Source organism: Carettochelys insculpta, chromosome 5, assembly GCF_033958435.1.
Source record: "Carettochelys insculpta isolate YL-2023 chromosome 5, ASM3395843v1, whole genome shotgun sequence".
NCBI lineage: Eukaryota > Metazoa > Chordata > Testudines > Carettochelyidae > Carettochelys > Carettochelys insculpta.
The window spans coordinates 96203062-96221792 of NC_134141.1; the positions used below are offsets into that span (position 1 = coordinate 96203062).

The 18731-nt window shown below is 43.5% G+C and overlaps 1 protein-coding gene across 1 annotated transcript in view; it reads right to left on the minus strand.

Annotated features, from left to right (window-relative positions):
- Positions 1 to 18731, minus strand: part of IL31RA (interleukin 31 receptor A) — a 71214-nt gene that overhangs the window by 25681 nt on the left and 26802 nt on the right. Inside the window, exons 7-11 of the mRNA XM_074994283.1 lie at positions 10776 to 10951; positions 8225 to 8370; positions 5195 to 5360; positions 2197 to 2279; positions 326 to 542 (exon numbers count right to left, since the gene is read on the minus strand). Of these exons, the coding sequence (XP_074850384.1) occupies positions 326 to 542; positions 2197 to 2279; positions 5195 to 5360; positions 8225 to 8370; positions 10776 to 10951 (788 nt within the window). The remainder of the gene's footprint in view (positions 1 to 325; positions 543 to 2196; positions 2280 to 5194; positions 5361 to 8224; positions 8371 to 10775; positions 10952 to 18731) is intronic.

Here is an 18731-nt window from a genome sequence, read left to right on the forward strand (position 1 = left end):
AATCCTAACAGAAAAATATATAACAAGCTGAAGGACCCGTGCTTAAATACTTTCTCTTCCACACTAGAGTATGCTGTTCACTTTGTCTACTGCACTTGTGTCATATAAAATAGTCATATTAGACAATCCTGTACTCACATAGTGATGACCCTCTCCACCTGTAGAATTAAAGACTAATCTCCCCATCGCCCTCAAAACATCAAAAGAAAACAGAAAACCCTCTACCATAGTTTCTGTTTCACTGTAACAGTTCTTAAGATTGGCAAAATGAGTTATCATGGAAAAGACTATTTCAGTGACCCAAGGGCATTTTATAAAAACATACTTTTTTCAGCAATGGATGGAATTCTCAGCGTAGCCTCAGGAGACTCCCCAGCTGAGTTATATGCAACAACAGATATCACATAGGCTTCCCCAGTTAAAAGGAGTGTGATTGTCTTGTCAGTAGTGGTGTATTTCATTTTAAAAGAAGCATTTTTTTCTGGACAGTACTGTATTTTATAGCCAAGTGGATACTCAGAAGATGGATATTCTTTTAACACCTGTTTTAAAAAATTAACACAAACTATTGTGTGTTTTGAAACATTTCTTCTATAATCAAAAACACCTTTAATAAATACATAAAGGAAATACTGGACACATTGTCAGAACTTCTGAATTTTTCCCTTCTGTACCTCTGGACTGTTTTGATGAAAACATATTTCAATTTCTCAATAATCTGTTCTGCAGTTGCCTTTTTTGGTTACTTTGAGAAGGTTCCGGATTAATATTTGGTGAGCCCCTCTAAGAGTCAATATCCAGAATGTTCCTCTCTCAATTCCTTCATAACAGGAATTCTGGAAACAATTTGAAATGTTGGAGCTTGACAATGGGTGTATTGAATTATTTTCTGGCTAATTAACAATGTTGCATCCTAAAAGCATATAATGAAAGTTGTATCTTGAAAAGTCTGTTCAAATTTCAGTTAGTCAAATAATAGCATCTGAAAACATATATACAGTGCATATTGCAGTTTTTCTGCCAAATATCTTCAAATAATTCACTTTGTGAAATAAGTTATTCAACAGATAACTGCAATTCACAATTTATTTTCCTTGCATTTTAACAGCTCAAATTAAAGTGTATGTTACGAGTGCTTCAATCAAGATTCTAAAAGCACAACATTACCTTTCAGTTCTTACCGCCAGCTTAGTCAAGTAGCTATAATTTAATGAAGGAGATTTCAAAGGATTATTATAGTGAGCTTTGCCAGTAGACACTACAAATTAGAATACAACTATGAGAAGCTATATTCACATACATTGTTGATCATGGTTTATTAGTCAGTTTTTGCAGATCATGGGCTACGGTTACACTACAGCACTCTGTCAACAGAAATCGCTGTTGTAAGAGATTTCTCAAAAAATCATCTGTTCACAGAGTGGCTGTGTCCGCACAGGGCCATGCTGCTGGCAGCGTGATGCAAAGGAGCAGTCTTGAAAATGCAAATAGTGCTTATTTGCATATCCACATGGCCAATTTGCATAGTCACATGAGATGCTGCTGCTGGCAGAAAACAAGTGGTGCAGACGTGGTTCTGCCAGTGAAAACCCCCTTTGTTGGCAGCTCTTTATGCTTGATTTTTTCCAGACGCATCCAGTGCAGCCACAAACAAAAATCCAAAGAGCACTCCGCTCTGTCGACAAAACAGGCATCCGGAAGCACAGCGGACAGAGCTGCCTATTGTTGTGGATGCCTTGTTTGTCAAGAGAAGGCCCCCCCAGAGTGGCCACACAGCTTTTTTGTCAACAGAATCTGCTGACAGCAGCGTTATGCCTCAAAGCCGCCAGCAAAAGTGCAGTGTTTTATCCAGATGCTGTTGACAAATCCCATTGTGTGTGTGCACGCTCCATGAGTTTTGGCAACAAAACGTGTTTTGACGGCAAAATTCACTAATGTAATCATAGCCATATTGAATGTGACGTCAGCTGGTTGTCAGATAAACCCTATTGCTCTACACACTGACTGGAAAATTGCAGTCAACATCATGCTAGTTAACAGAAAACTTCTGTAGGTTCTGTTTTAGTTTTGTATAGGGTTCAAAGGGCTCAGGTGAGCCAAACTTAGCAGACCTTCATGTCCTACGCCATACAGGTGATAAGATACAGTTTCTACTAGAAGAGCCAGTTGTAATGTTAAAATCATGGGTGTACATACTTTCCACATAAGATGCACACTTCTATTCATGGCTGATGGTGAAGATTCAATTACCCTCCACACATCTACTTTTCTTGAAGGAGCTATAGAAACAAACAAAAAGTAGGACATTTGCTGTTACTTTTTAAAGATTAGTGGCAGTGTTGAAAATTGTTTTGAAAAGTTTTGAATTGTAATCATAAAACAACGAATCTGCAGTGAAAGCAGCGGTTTTCATTAGAAAATAGCCTCTTTCTCCATATTCCCTGCTTCTCTCTCATTTGCAACTTTATGCCTTTTTGCACATTGCCCTTCCAACTGGAACAGCCTTCCCGCTCCCTATGCGCCCAGGAATTGCCCTGTCCTCCTTCAAACTCCTCTCCAAAATTCACTGCCTTTGTTTAGCTTTCCAGCATGAGTTTGCACTCGGGGAGTATCTGGTCCTTCTCTAAAGCCTTTTTCTTGAAGGCTGTGTATTACAGTACCAGTTCCATTTAGATTATGAGATCCTCAAGGCAGGGCCCAAATCTTCCCACTGCTATGAAACTGCTATGTCCATCTATAGCACTGTAAAGACAATAAATCAGCTTTATCTGATTTATGCTAGACTTGCGTTGCTTTAGAAACAGAACTGGGAAAACAGTTCCAGAACCTCAATCCATTATTCAGACTTATAAACTTATACGGTCAGAAGGGACCATCATCATCTTCTAGTCTGAACTCCTGCACCTTGCAGGCCATGGATCCTTACCCACCTGCTCCAGCAATGGACACATAACCCCTGCCTCAGTTAACAAAGTCCTCAAATAACGATTTTAAAACTTCAAGTTAGGCCTGGTCTACACTACGAGATTAAGTTGAATTTAAAAGTCTAAGTTCAATTTTATAAACCATCAGTCTACACCACAGCACGCAATAGGTTGATTTTAAGGGGCTCTAAGGTCAACTTTTGTAATGCCAAATTCCCTGGGAGTAACTCAAGAAAGTCAATTTTACAGTGTTGACCTAAGCAAGTGCAAAACTATCCCACAATGCCCCTCGATGTACAGTCACCCCTTCATCTCCACCGCCCTCCAGGTGAGCAGGCAGTAGGTGACAGGAAGCAGTGGTCATCGGTCCAGGAATTTTGATTCAATTTCCTTTCCTCTCTGGCCAGCATGGTGAGCAGATGTGCGGATCACATCTCTGCAGCACACCTAGCAGCCATGAGTTCTCAGGATCACAAAAGAGCCCCAGCATGGAGTCATCAGAAGATCTTGGACTTCATTGCAGCGTGCAGGGAAGAAACGACCTTCCTCCAGCTCAAAGCCAGCAAAAGAAATGCTGATATTTACACAACAATATCGCAAGGTATGATTCTGAAAGGCTATACCAGGCACACTCAGAAGTGCCGCATAAAAATCAAGGAGCTGAGACAAAACTACCAGAAGTGAAAAGAAGCTAATGGTCGGTCTGGAGCATCTCCCCAGAATTGCTGATACTATGATTAACTTCATGCTATGCTTTCACAGTTGGACTTAGTCAACCTTATGGGGACACAGCAAATAGACTTTGTAAGCAATTTAGGACACTCTTATTCAACTTAATAAAATCTAGTGTTAAAAAGTTGACTTCAATAAATTCATCTTTATTCCCTAGTGTAGATTCACCCTCAGAGACAATTTACCATTACAACTAAGTTACATCCAAAAGTGACCATGCCTATGTTGCAGAAGAAGGTGAAAAAAACCATAAGGCTTATGTCAATCTGACTCAGGAGATAATTCCTTCACAAACCCAAATATGGAGAACAGTTAGACTCTGAGCATGTAGGTAACACCCACCAGACACACACCTGGGAAAGAACTCTCTATAGTAACTCAGAGCCCTCCCCATCATTGGCCTTTGGAGATACTGCTACTAGCATTCCCAGATCAGCTATGTGCCATTCTGCGTGATCTCATCACACCACCCCCTCAAACTTACCAGTTACATTATTGGCTCCCATGGCTCCCCTTGGAAGGCTGTTCCAGAACTTCACGCTAATGATACGAAACCCTCATCTAATTTAGAGCTATATTTGTAGATGGCAACTAAATATTCATGGTTCTTGTGTCTACATTGGCCCTTAAATGACAGAACACTTATTTATCCCTCTGGTGTATTTATAGAAAGCAGTATCTTCCCTCAGTCTTCTTTTGGCTAAGATAAACATGCCAAGTTCTTTGAGTCTCCTCTCATAGGTTTTCTATTACTCTGATTCTCCCAGTAGCTCTTCTCTGCACCTCTTGCAGTTTAACTGAATCTTGCTTAAAAATGGCAAACCAAAAGTGCACACAGTATTCAAGATGAGGTCTCAGCAGTGCACTGCATAACTTTACTACAACTGCTGTCTCTATTGGCAATACCTCATCTGAGGCATCCTAGGACTGTAATAACCTTTGCTCCTGGCCTCATCACATTAGCAGCTCATAGTCATCCTGGGGTCAACCAATACACTTAATTCTTTCTCCTCCCCTCTCAGCTCCAAATAATCCATCCCAAGCTTATAGAAAATTTCTTGTTGTTAGTCCCCAAATGCTTTACACTAGTAAATTCACTTTCCACTATTAAATTCAATCTCACATCTATTACTCCCGTTTACAAGGCTATCCAGATCTTCTGGTCACCCTCCATATTTTTCTCCAGGTGGCCATCAATCTTTTCCCCCCCTCTCCATTTTTTATGGTCATCTCTCCTTTCCTGGCTCTAAATTTCTTTTAAACAATCCTTTTTTCCCCTCTTCCATTCTACATTCCTCACTGGTCAGATCTTTCTTTCCCTTTCAGTTTATTTCCTGTTCTACTCTTCCCCCTTTTAGTCATCTTTAACTGAATGTACATATTCAATGTATATGTTCCATGATATCAAAGCCAAATTATAACATCTATCAACTAACAATATGCTGAAAATAGTCTGCTAATATTAAATCTTAACACCTTTGACAAAAGATTCAAAATTAATCCTGGGGGAAAAAATATGTTGCAAAGCATTAGCCTGCCTTGTTGTTCTGTTCTGCCGATTTTCTCTTCACTCCATTCACTCCAGAATTCTGATTCAACACCAACACACTGAATGGCAATAGCATACTCTGGAAAATCCCGAAGATCTGGAAGATGAAACGATGATGTTCTTCTATTTTCATTCATAGTGAAAATAACTTTTTCCTATAAGTTAAAACATGAACACAGAATACTTTATTTTAATAAAATAAACCTCACAGATACTTTATCATAGACAACCTCCCAACCTCATGAGGATCCTCACTAACAGCCACAGTCTATACCCCAGGAATACCAGTCCTGGAACCTTTCCTTGCAACAAAGCCCGCTGCCAGCTTTGTCCACATATCTTCTCTGGAAATACCATCACTGGACCTATCCAGGTTACTCACAGAATCATGGGCACTTTCTCATGCTCCTCTACTAACATCATATACCATCATGTGCCAACAATGCCCATATGTTTTGTATATTGGACAGACTTCTAACTCCCTTAGACAAAGGGTTAATGGGCACAAAACAGACATCAAAACACTCCAGATCCACACACCAGTTAGTCAACATTTTAATGGAATGGGGCATTCTATTAATGACCTAAAGGTATGTGTGTTACTGAAAAAGAATTTTCGCACCCTTCTTCAAAGAGAAACGGCGGAGCTGGCTTTCATATTCAAATTCGGCACATTAACATGTGGTTTAAACTGGGATGGGAACTTTCTGAGTCACTATAGGGGCTCGTCTGCATACTTGGCTTAATCTAATTCTTGATCTTCCCCCCGCCACCCCTCCACTCTCTGATTTGCTCACCTTGATCATCTTTTTCTGATTTGTCCTCCTTGCTTACTGTTTTTGGTTCTCTGTGCCGTAAATATTGAGTCTGTTCTGGTCTGGCTATGGTCTGAAGAAGTGGGTCTGTCCCACAAAAGCTCACCTAATAAACTATTTTGCTAGTCTTTAAAGTGCTACTTGACTGCTTTTTGTTTTTATCACTTGAAAACCTCAAAGACCACATCTATCATGCCTCCCAGATCATCCCTCCACTGTAAATAAAAGAAAAGCCACTTATCTTGTAAATTCTACACCTGTGTGTTGTATTTTCATTTCTGAGTATTCACAATTAATCCACAAGGTTAGTACTACCTTTTAAGGTCACATTTTCTCTTTAACGGCAGTAATAATGGAGAAGAGAGCATGAGCTATGCTCTATCCTGGCCATTACTCCATGCCCTCTCTGAAGCATCAATGTTTCAGTTATCTCCAACTGCATGGGAACCAAAGGTCCCATCAATAAGACAATCTAAAGATGATCAACATACGATTAAAATACCTATCAATGAAAAGACAGAAAAAAAACATATGCCAAGAGAAACCCCACCCAAAAGTTACCCTTCAAACTGTGAGGGGAAACGGATGAGTTGCAGTACAAACACTTCAAAGGAGAATTATACAGATTTTAATTTTCTCCTGCTCCAAACAGGTCATCAGCACAAGAATCCCAGTCCAGAAAAGAAGTTCCAATGATTGCCCCAAAACAAAAATAAGAGCAAAGCTAAAATATGCAGCAAACACAAGGCCATCACCAACAGTTGGAACAGGATAGTTTTTTTTTAAATGTATACTGAAAAGAGGGTAAGATAATCACTTAGATCAATATTGAAAAAGATACTGAAGTGTGACAATAACGATGGGGGAACATTCAAATCTCAGCCAACTGAAAAGAGAAATACCATTTAAAAAAGCTTTTGGGGGTGGAGTTTGGCCACTCCTATGTTGAAGACAAGTTCTAGAGTGTAGGGAGTCTGAAATCAAATTCCTACCTGAAGGTCGAATCCAAGAAAGAATTATTTGTAAACCGGTGGAGAGAGGACCAGAAAACTACAAATGGCCCCTCGGTGGCTGCCTTGTATCTTATTAAGCAAGTCTTCAAAAGTTTTGTCTGAGCTGAAACTATAGCGATGCAAAATACAGACATCCCTGCACTGGTCTCCAGAACAAAAAGTACTGAAGATCTTCTAAAAATTTAATTCACTCTAGTTAGAACCCCAGAATCTTAATACTGAGCATATGAAAAGGTGCTTCCTTTGGGAAGGACATGTGATGGCAGGCTCAGTAACAAGTGGGACTTCAACACTATCTTGGACAAAAATATTTGTTAAATCTGCAGTTCCACCTTATTCTCATAAAATCTATTTAAGGTAGATCCATCATTAGGGCATAATGCATACCCATGGCTGAAGCCATTGCAGCCAGGAACTGACCAATTCAAAAGGCTTCCTTTCACCAGCTCTGCCAGTATCACATTCATATTTCTGTGACAAAAGGGTTGTTCGTTTTAATGGAAGGCTTTAAATGTGAAACTGCTGAGAAGAGATTGCAGTGACTTTCTGCTAGTTTATGATAACCTCAAATAGACGCTAAATGCACTAGTTATTGCCATAAGTTGGACTCAGGCAGGTGAACAAAGTAAACATGCAATTTGTTAAAGGGCAAGCAGAGGGCCCCATGGGAATCCATTTCCACTTAGAATTGTAGTCATTCTGGTAGAAGGATTAAGAGATGCCTGGAAGACATAAATCACCTTCTAACCTAGAACACACTTACACATTTTTCTTACAGCCAGGAGCCAGGCTGTAATAGAAACATCTCCTATTCCTGTTCTAATCTAAAGTGTTCACACCTATTTTATTTGCCAAAAAAATAATTGGAAACAAAAACCATGTCTGATTGTTGGCTTGACTGGTTACCCTGAGACCTTCACTGAAATTTATATTAGGACAAATAAGGAGTAGGATGGGCACTGAAACAAAGAGAAGGGCAAGAACAATTTACCCTTGACAATGAAACAGAGGGTCTTACTCATCTCTATTTCCAAATATTCCAACACCACACATGCTTAAATTACATTTGAGTAACTCTTAGTTTATATTACTGATCTGACATCCTTGCCTTTTGTCATCAGTACTTAAAAGGATCAATATTCATGACAGTGACAAATGGTCAAATATCCTGAAAATAATTATGTCACTTACCGAATTGTTTGAATTTGTATTTCTGTGGCGAAGCCGACATTTTAAATCTAATGATGTTGGCTCAGGTTTTTCCCAGGTTATATTAAGCAACTGCTTTACACCAGCAATTTTTTCTACTGAAACTATCTTAGGAGGCTCAGTTTTCACTAGAATTAAAGGAGGAAAAAAAGTCTTATACTTTTAACAAAAACATTCTATAACTTGACTTCAAATAAAAGTTTAGACTAGGTTGAGTATGTAAATTCTAGGAAGAGTTACTTTATTATTCTAACAATGTACGTTATCCATGTAATGTACTATCCGTGCATATTTTATATATATCAATTGTAATTATGAAAACCTATATCTACAACAGAGATTACATACACAGCTATATATACTGTTTGTAGACTAACTTGCACATAGATGTACAATTTAACATGACCACCACATTCTGTTCCCAAAATTGGGATCCAAGAAAAGAATAGCGATGCAGCTGAGTCCTACCAGAAGAAATTAGAGAGAACTCAGACAGAAGATGGTTCAGGGTCTCAAGATTTTGAGGGAAGAGCTGGCGGAATTATTAGGCAATGGCAAGCACTGAGAGAGGAAATGAGATGGTACTGCTGATGTAGTCATGGGTGTCAGAGTTTCGTATCCACTGAAGGGGATGTATTTGTTTTCCCTAGTAGGTCATTATGCAGGCAGAGTTTTCAGCTGAATAAAACTGAACAGTAATTGCCAAGAGTCTTGATGTATTTATAAAAATGTGGACTCCATCCTAGTCAGATTCTAATCTAGCTAAGGAATGGTGAAGCATAATAGAAGAAATGGAATCAAGTAAAACGGAGGTGGGGGAAAGGTACTCAGCATAAGGTAATGGTTGTGTGGTTTTGCATGATATGCATAATGGACTTATTTTAAATAATTAACTAAAAGAATGGGACCGTGAAATGAGCAATGTAGGGATTCTGGAAAAATATAAAGCCATCTGTTTACTTAGAGACAAATCCTAAAATTCTTTTAGATGCTGCATAGCACTTCAAATCATCCAAATTAAGTCAAAGTGCTACTCAATATGCCTGGTGGTTGAAGAATCTGACCTTTATTTACCAAGCCATAAAAATTCAATAATTCTCACTAGTTCTCCCAGTCATTAGTTTAAATATTGCAGTATATTAATGTACTACATTATGTGTACAACACTGGAAGAGCTTTTAATCACACATTGGTAATGCAATAACAAGGGTAAAGCTTTTTCAACACTACTCTCTTGCAATATGCTGAAAGAACTGATATGAAAAGGCAAGGGAACATAATAATCAAAAACCTCTTTCTTTTAAAGACATACAAGCGGTGCAACAGCTAAGGAGCTCCCACTGGATGGATATGAACATCAGAGAGCCACAGTGCTATTTGATACCACTGACAGTGTCTGTTCAAGAGATATTTAGACTACAGAAATGTTGAGGTGATTGGATAGGCAACATAGTAAGAGCCAGACTGACAGAGCTTGCATGGTTATAAAATGAATTTTTGCCAATATGCTGATCATTTCAAATATATACATTTTTGCATGAAAATGTTACTTGCAGCATATATTACACTCTACAAGGGAACAGCAAGTTTTTGTACTTGGATTAACAAAATTATGTAAATGTTCAAACGGTTAACATAGATTCAGTTCTAGATTTTGGCTGGAGGGTACATGGGAAAGGTTTGTTCCTTCATTAAAGAAAATATTTTTTGCTGTTAATTCAAGAACACAGATGTTTTGATTCTGCTTCCACACTGAATAATCCACAGAGCCCTGGGCAGATACAAAATTTGTATGTGCATCCAACACATAAAAATGACCTATAAAGCTATGTTAGTTCAGCTGAACTCCTCAGCGCATATAAAATCCTTACAATTCACTGGAACTTGTATTAACCTAGGCTGCCTTAAAATTAAATGGAAAAGATATATATTATTTAATACTTAAACTGAAAGGTCTCTGTTGCAAGGACTCTGTTATTTGCTATTTGCAAGCATCTAGAACCAAGAGTTGCTGAGTCTATGAATGGAATGCAAAAGTACTGTCTTTTTACAATGAAGAACATACAAAGTGTAATCAGGGCTAGAGAGAACTTCTACCAAAAATAAATTAATATAGAAAGATTTTGGATGTACAAGGAAAAAAAATCAATAGGTTATCCCAATTGCAATCTGAAGAAGGAAGGTAGAATGCCTTACAGCCAGTGTATACCAAAAAAACTCCCTGCCTGCCTTCTTCATAAGGAAATTTGCAAACCTTCTGCCCTTTTTAAGGATTCAGTTAATCTTCTTCCACAGCAAATTTTTGTGCTTGCACCGAATGAAAAGCTATAAAAATATGGATCACCTAATTTATTTCATATTCTTAACAGTCTGCTGTATCCTTAAATAGGTATGTTTTTTTATTTGTTTGTTTTAATGTTTTTCAATTGATTTTTATGTGAAAGTTATTTCGTATAATTAAATGTCTGCATTGTTTTATTTGACCTCTTTGTCATGTAGTATATTATCTTTAAGTATTTTACAAAAGAGTTACCTATTTTATTCAGATCTATAGGAATGCAATCAGATATGCCTACACCCAAGACATTTTCAGCTTTCACCTGACAACAATAGTCTTCAGCAAATACAGCGTATGAGGCGAAAAAAGAACATGATCCATTGTCACTTTGACAGGTATCTTCTTGAAATGCATCCATCAAGTTTTGATCCCTGTCATTACAAATACAGAAAACTTAGTTTGCAATGCTTTCTTTAACCAAAGACAACTAAAAGAGATAATGGGATTTGTTTTAATTAGAGAGACCAGGTGGATGAAGTAATATTTTTAATTGGACCTACTTCTGTTGGTGAGAGAGTTAAGCTTTCAAGACCTGAGTAATTATTCTGTCTCTCTCACCAATGGAACTTGTCCCAACCAGAACCCATCTATCTTGTCTCTCATATCCTGTGAACACCACCATCACCACAATAACAATACTTGCTAAAATATTAGATTCAATTAGCAATGGTACTTTAACACAAATATTCACCCAAATCAATTCAACAAGCTGTGTTCTTCCAGTGACCTCCTAAAGGAAGCTTACCTACCAATAAATGCCATTCCCCCAAGGTATTGCCCCTGCAAATCCAGACTGTAGGATTTTGCTCTTCAAGTTTTAGATCCTTAAAAGTCGGTAACTAGTAAATAGGAACCTGTGCAGTCAGCACAAATCCAAACAGATGTAACTGCAATCAAAATGGCAACTTTCAAGGAGCAGCAGTGAACAGAATTATCAATTCAATGGGGAATCCAAAAGCTTAGTTAATTTCAGGTTAAAAATTCCAAGCAGGAGTATTACAGATTTATACAAGCAGCACCCCTATAGAGAAGTATTTCATAGCAGAATGCATGAATATAGATTAAAAAGTACTGCCATGTACATTTCAACTGTGGAAAAAGACAAGTCAGATTGCACCAGTGACAAGATACAGCACAGAAGCAGGAAACACAGATGGTTTTTGAAAGCATTTGTTCCATTTCCACCCCCACGTTCATGTTACACAGCATGTGATGTGAGATGAACATGTGTTTCATTTCATCTGACCATAAACAAAACTTTTAAACAACAATGCCACACTGTACCTCAGACTACTCAATTTCTGTCTCCCGGTCCCTGCTGTCTCACCCAGCCAGTACCAGTCCTCCCCTCCACTAGTTCCTTCTAGCCAGATTAGACTCCTTGCCCTATCCACTCCTTTCCCTCTAACCAGGCCTAGGTTTTCTTCCCTCTGCACTCAACTGAGGTAGTTTCCTCTTTTATGCTGCCAGAGTACTGGGGGGCGGGGGTGTCACTGACAGCACAGAAGAGAAAGGCTCACTGCCCTTGGTTCTGGTGTCCAGTCCCACACTGGCCCAGAATAGACAGAAGCAGCAACTTCATGACCAGCTTTGCTCTCTTGGGCTGAAGAAGGTTGCATCGCTGCATGAGAGTAGCACAAGCACAGCCCAGTTACGGTTGCCAGATGGAAGCACAGTGGTACAGGCTGGCTCTCCACCTGGTTCCACATGGTTTCAGGGAATTGGCTGATTTGTCCCTCCAGTTTCTAAGCAGAGATAGCCATGGGGTTGCCATGCACTGCTCCTGCCCCAAGCACCAGCTCCATAACACCCATTGGCTGCAAACTGTGGCCAAAGAGAGCTTCAGGGAAAGCATCTGTGGGCAGGGAAGCATGCAGAGCCCCAAGCTGCCCCTCCTCCTAGGATCCAGAGGGATGGCGCCACTTCCTGGGAGCCACCAGAGGTAAACACCGCCCACGCCATGTACCTCTCAATGCCATGCCACAGTGCTGAGCTCCCTTCCACCCACAAAGTCCCTCCCAAAAGCCCACACCCTTCCTACATCCTTGCCCCAACCTAGAGCACCCTCCTGCATCCAAAGCCCACATGTTCAGCCAGAGCCTCCCCTCATCCCTCTCCCTAGTTCAGAGTCCAGACTCAGAAACTTTACCTGAGAACCTGCAACATGTCTACAGAGGTTGTGTAAGCAGATTTTTTCCAAACCCTTATAATTTGGCTGCATTTGGCAGATTTTCACAAGAACAGCCAAAAAAAAAAATCACACAACTAATACCATGGATCATCCTTGCTGCCAAATTTTGTGTCCATGCACAAAACATGGAGACAATAGAACATTTCAAAGAAAAGGTCACTACAATTTCTTTCACGTCGCCAAATAATTTATTTTTTTCCTAATCTAGTTTTCAAAAATGGCTGAAGTGTTTTAGCTGAAACTTTACATTAAATAATAATAGCCTGTGGCAGACAGCTAGCCCAGAAAATTTTAGCCCAAATGGGTAAAGTATGTCAAAGTTTGCAGCAATTGAAAATAGGTCATAACTGTATATGAAGTGATGGGCAGCCTTAATACTCGGTGATGCGACAAACCCCGCTTATTATACTTTTTAATTACACTACAATTTTCAGGAAGAAACATCCCAATTCTCAACACAAAAGCTGGTCGACATCAAAGCTGCAAATACAAAGAAATGGTAAAATGTCAGAACTGCTTAGAGAAAGCAGGTTATTAGGTGGAAATACTGCTTGGTGTCTGCTATACAAACACTGACTTTAACAAGCTCAACAGTAATACCCAATTCCAGGAAAAACTGCTACTGAAAAAGAAAGCCGGAAAGGATTGGCTGGTCAAGTTCCTGTACATGGTAACTGCCACTGTTACCCAAGTTTCAGAACCCACAGCAAGGGCAACTTCACTATTTCACTTCAAGCAGTGTCTGGAATAAATCAGGGGGAACACAGCAACTCCATCTGCTAAAAGATTAAAACAAGTAAATGTGCACTAATAAAACTGCATTTTATTATATTCTAACACAGTATTTCTTAAACTTTTTGTTACCCTGAAACACTAAACAAAGACAGGTTACTCACCGTAGTAACGGTGGTTCTTCGAGATGTGTCCCCGTGGGTGCTACACAATAGGTGTCGGGCTTGCCCGGCGCCACAGATCGGATCTTCCAAGCAGTTTCTGCCGGACCGCGCATGTGCCGGCGCGCCGCTCCCTTGCGCGCTCCTGGCCATGTGCGCGATCCGGTCCCCGCCAGTTCCTCAACCAACCGCCTCGGGTGCCCCTGCAAAACACTAACAGAGATCCGAAGCGGGGAGGATGGGCGGGTAGTGGAGCACCCACGGGGACACATCTTGAAGAACCACCGTTACTACGGTGAGTAACCTGTCTTTCTTCTTAGAGTGTCCCCGTGGGTGCTCCACAATAGGTGACTACCCAGCAGTAACCCAAGATAGGAGGTGGGTAATCGGATTATGTGCAGCTTGTCCCCGAGAGGACCGCTGTAGAGAGACGGGTATCCTCTTGGAATACACTGTGAAGGGCGTAATGTTTGGCGAAGGTGTCGTAGGATGACCAGGTCGCCGCTCTGCAAATGTCTTTTAATGCAACGCCCTTGAAAAAGGCTGTTGATGCCGCCACCACCCTAGTGGAATGAGACCTGGGCGTGGCCAGTAAAGGAGTCTTTTTGAGTTCGTAGCACATTTTTATGCAGGATACAATGTGCTTTGAGATTCTCTGCGAGGAGAGACCTTCTCCTTTTGATTTGGGAGCGAGGGAGACTTGGAGTCTATCCGTTTTCCGGAAGGACTTGGTCCTGTCTACGTAGAAGGCTAGCGCCCTCCTCACGTCCAGGAGGTGTAGGCGCGCCTCTTCGTTGGAGTTATGAGGCTTTGGATAAAACGAGGGTAGAACAATAGGTTCGTTAATGTGAAACTCGGAAGAAACTTTGGGAACAAAGGCTGGATGCAGCCGTATGGTTACCGCCTCCTTGGAAAAAACAGTGCAGGGTGGCGTTGCCATGACTGCCGCAAGCTCACTCACCCTACAAGCTGACGTAATTGCAAGAAGAAAGGTTGTCTTTATTGTAAGGAGGCGGAGGGGGACCGTGGCCAAGGGCTTGAACGGTGGTCCCATTAGCACGGTAAGCACCAGGTCCAAGTTCCACGAAGGTGGAATCGGTTTCCGAGGGGGGTATAGGTTTACCAACCCTTTGAGGAACCTGGTAACCATAGGGTGGGCGAACACCGTGTGCCCTTCCTCCTCGTGTCTGAACACCAAGATGGCGGCAAGGTGGACCTTCAACGAGGATAGCGAGAGTCCTCCTCTCTTGAGGTCCAGTAAACACTCTAGTATTGTAGGTATAGGCACCGAAAGGGGGGCCAGCTGTTTGGTAGAACACCGAGCCGTGAAGCGAGTCCATTTCTGCTTGTAGGTCTTCCTGGTGGAAGTCCTCCTGCTACTTTCTAGGACTTGCTGCACTTCCTCTGTGCATGTGCTCTCTAGGGAGCTGAGCCATGGATTAACCACGCTTGCAGTCGCAGGCTTTGGGGGTGCGGGTGCACTATGGACCCCTGGGCTTGCGTGAGCAGATCCGGCGCCACCGGAAGAGGCATCGGTGGACGGTCCGACATGCGCAGGAGTAGGGGGAACCATTGTTGTCGATCCCACGTTGGGACTATCAGGATCATCCAGGCCCCTTCCCTCCTGGCTTTCTGCAAGACTTTGTGGATCAGCACTGTGGGAGGAAAAGCATAAAGCAGGGGGCCCCTCCACGGGATCGCGAACGCGTCCCCCAGGGACCCCCATCCCAGTCCTGCCCTGGAGCAGAATCGTGGGCACTTCTTGTTGTGCTGAGTGGCAAACAGGTCTATCTGGGGAAAACCCCATGCGCGGAAAATCGGCCGTAGCAGATCGGGACGGATCTACCACTCGTGTGTGAGTGCAAAATGCCTGCTTAGCTGGTCTGCCTTCACATTGTGTGCACCTGGCAAGTATGAGGCTTTCAAGATTATATTGTTGGCGATGCACCAGTTCCATAAGCGGACTGCTTCCGCGCATAAGGCACGGGATCGATCTCCTCCTTGCCTGTTTATATAAAACATGGTGGAGGTATTGTCTGTACTGATCCCGACGACTTTGCCTTGTATATGGTCTCGAAAGTGTCTGGAGGCGTTGAAAACTGCTCTGAGCTCCAGTATATTTATGTGTAGTGACTGCTCCGTGGATGACCACAGTCCTTGAGTCACCTCTTCGCCCATGTGCGCTCCCCACCCTATGAGGGAGGCATCTGTAGTGAGAAAAACCGATATTTGTGGCTGGTGGAAGGGTACCCCTGTTAGCAAGTTCCTGGGGTTTACCCACCATTGGAGGGATTTGCGCACCTCCGGTGTGGGCAACACCACCCTGTGAACGGTGTGTACTGCCGGTTTGTATACGCTCGCCAGCCAGTGCTGCATGCTGCGCATGTGTAACCTGGCGTTCTGTACTACGAACGTCGCCGCTGCCATGTGGCCCAGCAGCTGTAAGCACGTCAAGACTGGCACCGAAGGGCTGAAGGTGATGACTTGCACGAGGGAGCCGATGGCCCGAAAGCGAGCCTCTGGTAGATATACTCTCGCTGTAACAGAGTTTATGCGAGCCCCTATGAACTCTATGTCCTGTGTGGGGTCTATTTTTGATTTTGCCAGATTGATAACCAGGCCGAGTGAAGAGAACGTGTTTGCTGTGACGCGTATCATGCGTAGTACCTCCCCCTTCGAGGGCCCTTTGAGCAGGCAGTCGTCCAGATACGGGAATATAAATACCCCCGTCTGTGCAGGTAGGCTGACACCACTGCCAAGGTCTTGGTGAAGACTCTGGGGGCCGAGGAGAGGCCAAACGGTAGGACCTTGTATTGGAAGTGTTCGTTGCCTACCATGAACCGGAGGAATCGCCAGTGAGCCGGATGGATGGTTATGTGGAAGTACGCGTCTTGTAAATCGAGGGCTGCGAACCAGTCTCCATCGTCCAGTGCTGTAAGGATGGAGGCGATTGTGATCATCCGAAAGCGTTGCTTGCGCAGGTACCGGTTGAGGCCGCGAAGATCCAGGATGGGCCTCCAGCCTCCTGTCTTTTTCTCCGTGAGGAAGTACCTCGAGTAGAACCCTTTTCCTTGCATTTGCTCCGGCACTCTTTCCACTGCCCCTATGAGCATGAGATGGTCTACCTCCTGCTTGAGCCTCGCTACTTGGGAGGCCTCCTGGAGGTGGGGCCTGGGTGGAGGTCGTGGCGGTGGGAGCGACTGGAAGGGGATGGCGTACCCCGTGGCTATGATCTCCAGCACCCATTTGTGTGTGGTGATCCTTTGCCACTGGTCGTAGAATGGTCGGAGGCGATGGTGGAATAGCCGCTTCGGATGACCTTGTGCGATGGTAGTGATGGCGCAGCCCTGGATCTGTGTGTCAAACTTGTGGCCTTTGGCCCTGCCCCGAGGACGCATGGCTCTGTTGTGAACGTTGCCTGGGAGTTCTGTACTGCTGGTGCTGTTGATGTCGCCCTTGCTCGTAACCCCTGTGGTACTGGGGACGCTGTTGCTGGTACTGGTACCGTCTTTGTTGAGGGTAGTACTTTTTCTTTTTGTATGGAGGGGTGTAAATCCCCAGGGTCCTAAGTGTGGCTCTTGAATCTTTACTGGAATGAAGGACCGAGTCAGTTGATTCAGCAAACAGCTTCTGCGAGTCGAAGGGAAAGTCAACTATCTTCGCCTGCAGATCCCTCGGTATACCCGAAGTCTGGAGCCAGGACTTCCTTCACATCACCACTGCCGTAGCTGTGGAATGTGCTGCTGTGTCCGCAACGTCCAGGGCGATCTGAACTCCTGTCCTCGAGGCCGCGTAGCCTTCTTGCACGATGGCCTTGAGCACCAGCTTTTTGTCCTCTGGAAGCGAGTCCATGAGGGAGGTTAACCTAGAATAGTTGTCGAAATTATGGTTTGCTAAGTGCGCTGCATAATTTGCCATTCGCAACATTAGAGTGGAGGAGGAGTAGACCTTTCTGCTGAACAGCTCTAGCTTCTTGGCATCTTTGTCTGTTCCCCCTGTCCTGAATTGAGATGTCTTTGATCTTTGTTGCGACGACTCCACCACCAAGGAATTTGGCTGTGGGTGGCTGAACAGGAACTCCATGCCCTTCGCCGGCACGAAGTATTTCTTATCCGCTCTCTTGTGGACAGGCGGAATAGTCGCAGGGGTCTGCCATATCATAGTGGCGGACTCCAAGATTGCTTCATCAAGCGGTATTGCTACTTTGGAGGAGGCCGGAGGTCTCAGATTTTTGAGGAGCTTATGGTGTTTCTCTTGCACCTCTGCTGTCTGGATGCCTTGCATGAAGGCCACCCTCTTAAAAAGCTCTTGAAACTGTTTGAGATCGTCCGGGGGATGGACGTCCCCCGGGGCCGTAGCCTCGTCCGGGGAGGAGAGCGAGGAACCGCTGGGGTACGTCTCTCTGGACCCTTCCGGTTCCTGTTGGTGATGGTACACCCTCTCACTAGAGGTTTGCGAGGGAAAAATCTCGGGGTTCCATAACCAGTCCCCCCTGAGATGCTTGAGTCTCTGTCCCCGGTCGCAATTGCCCTCGGGGATACGCGATCGTCTGTGGGGATCTTTCCCTAGTAGATTGCCGATGGTGTCTATGCCCCGCGTGATAGGGGCGACCATGGCAGTATAGGCACTGTTCTTGGGAAGGTGACCTAGACCACTCCCTTGGTGCATACCCTCTGCGTCTGGGGGAGCGAGATCGTCGAGAGATCTGGGACACTGGAGAGAGCGATTTTGAATAGTATTCCAGCGGTTCAAACCCCAGGAAGGGTGAAGGTGGTCCCAGCCAGGGTGAGGCTGGTTGCAAAAATGGAGAAGGGGGCTCCGGGTAGGCATGGGGGGACCCCTGCCTTCTAGTTGGAGTCTGCAACAGAAGCAGAGGGCTGTGAGAAAGCAACCCCACAGCCCTGTCTGGAGAGGGGCTGCGATGCCTCGTCTTGTGTGCAGCCTTCCCCCTCCCTTGAGGACGTAACTCCGCCCCTTGACGTGTAGGGGATCTCTGCCCTGTCCGCGCCATGCTCGGCACGCTCGAGGGCGGTGCCGCACGTGCGGTGTCCTCCGGTGCCTGCAGGC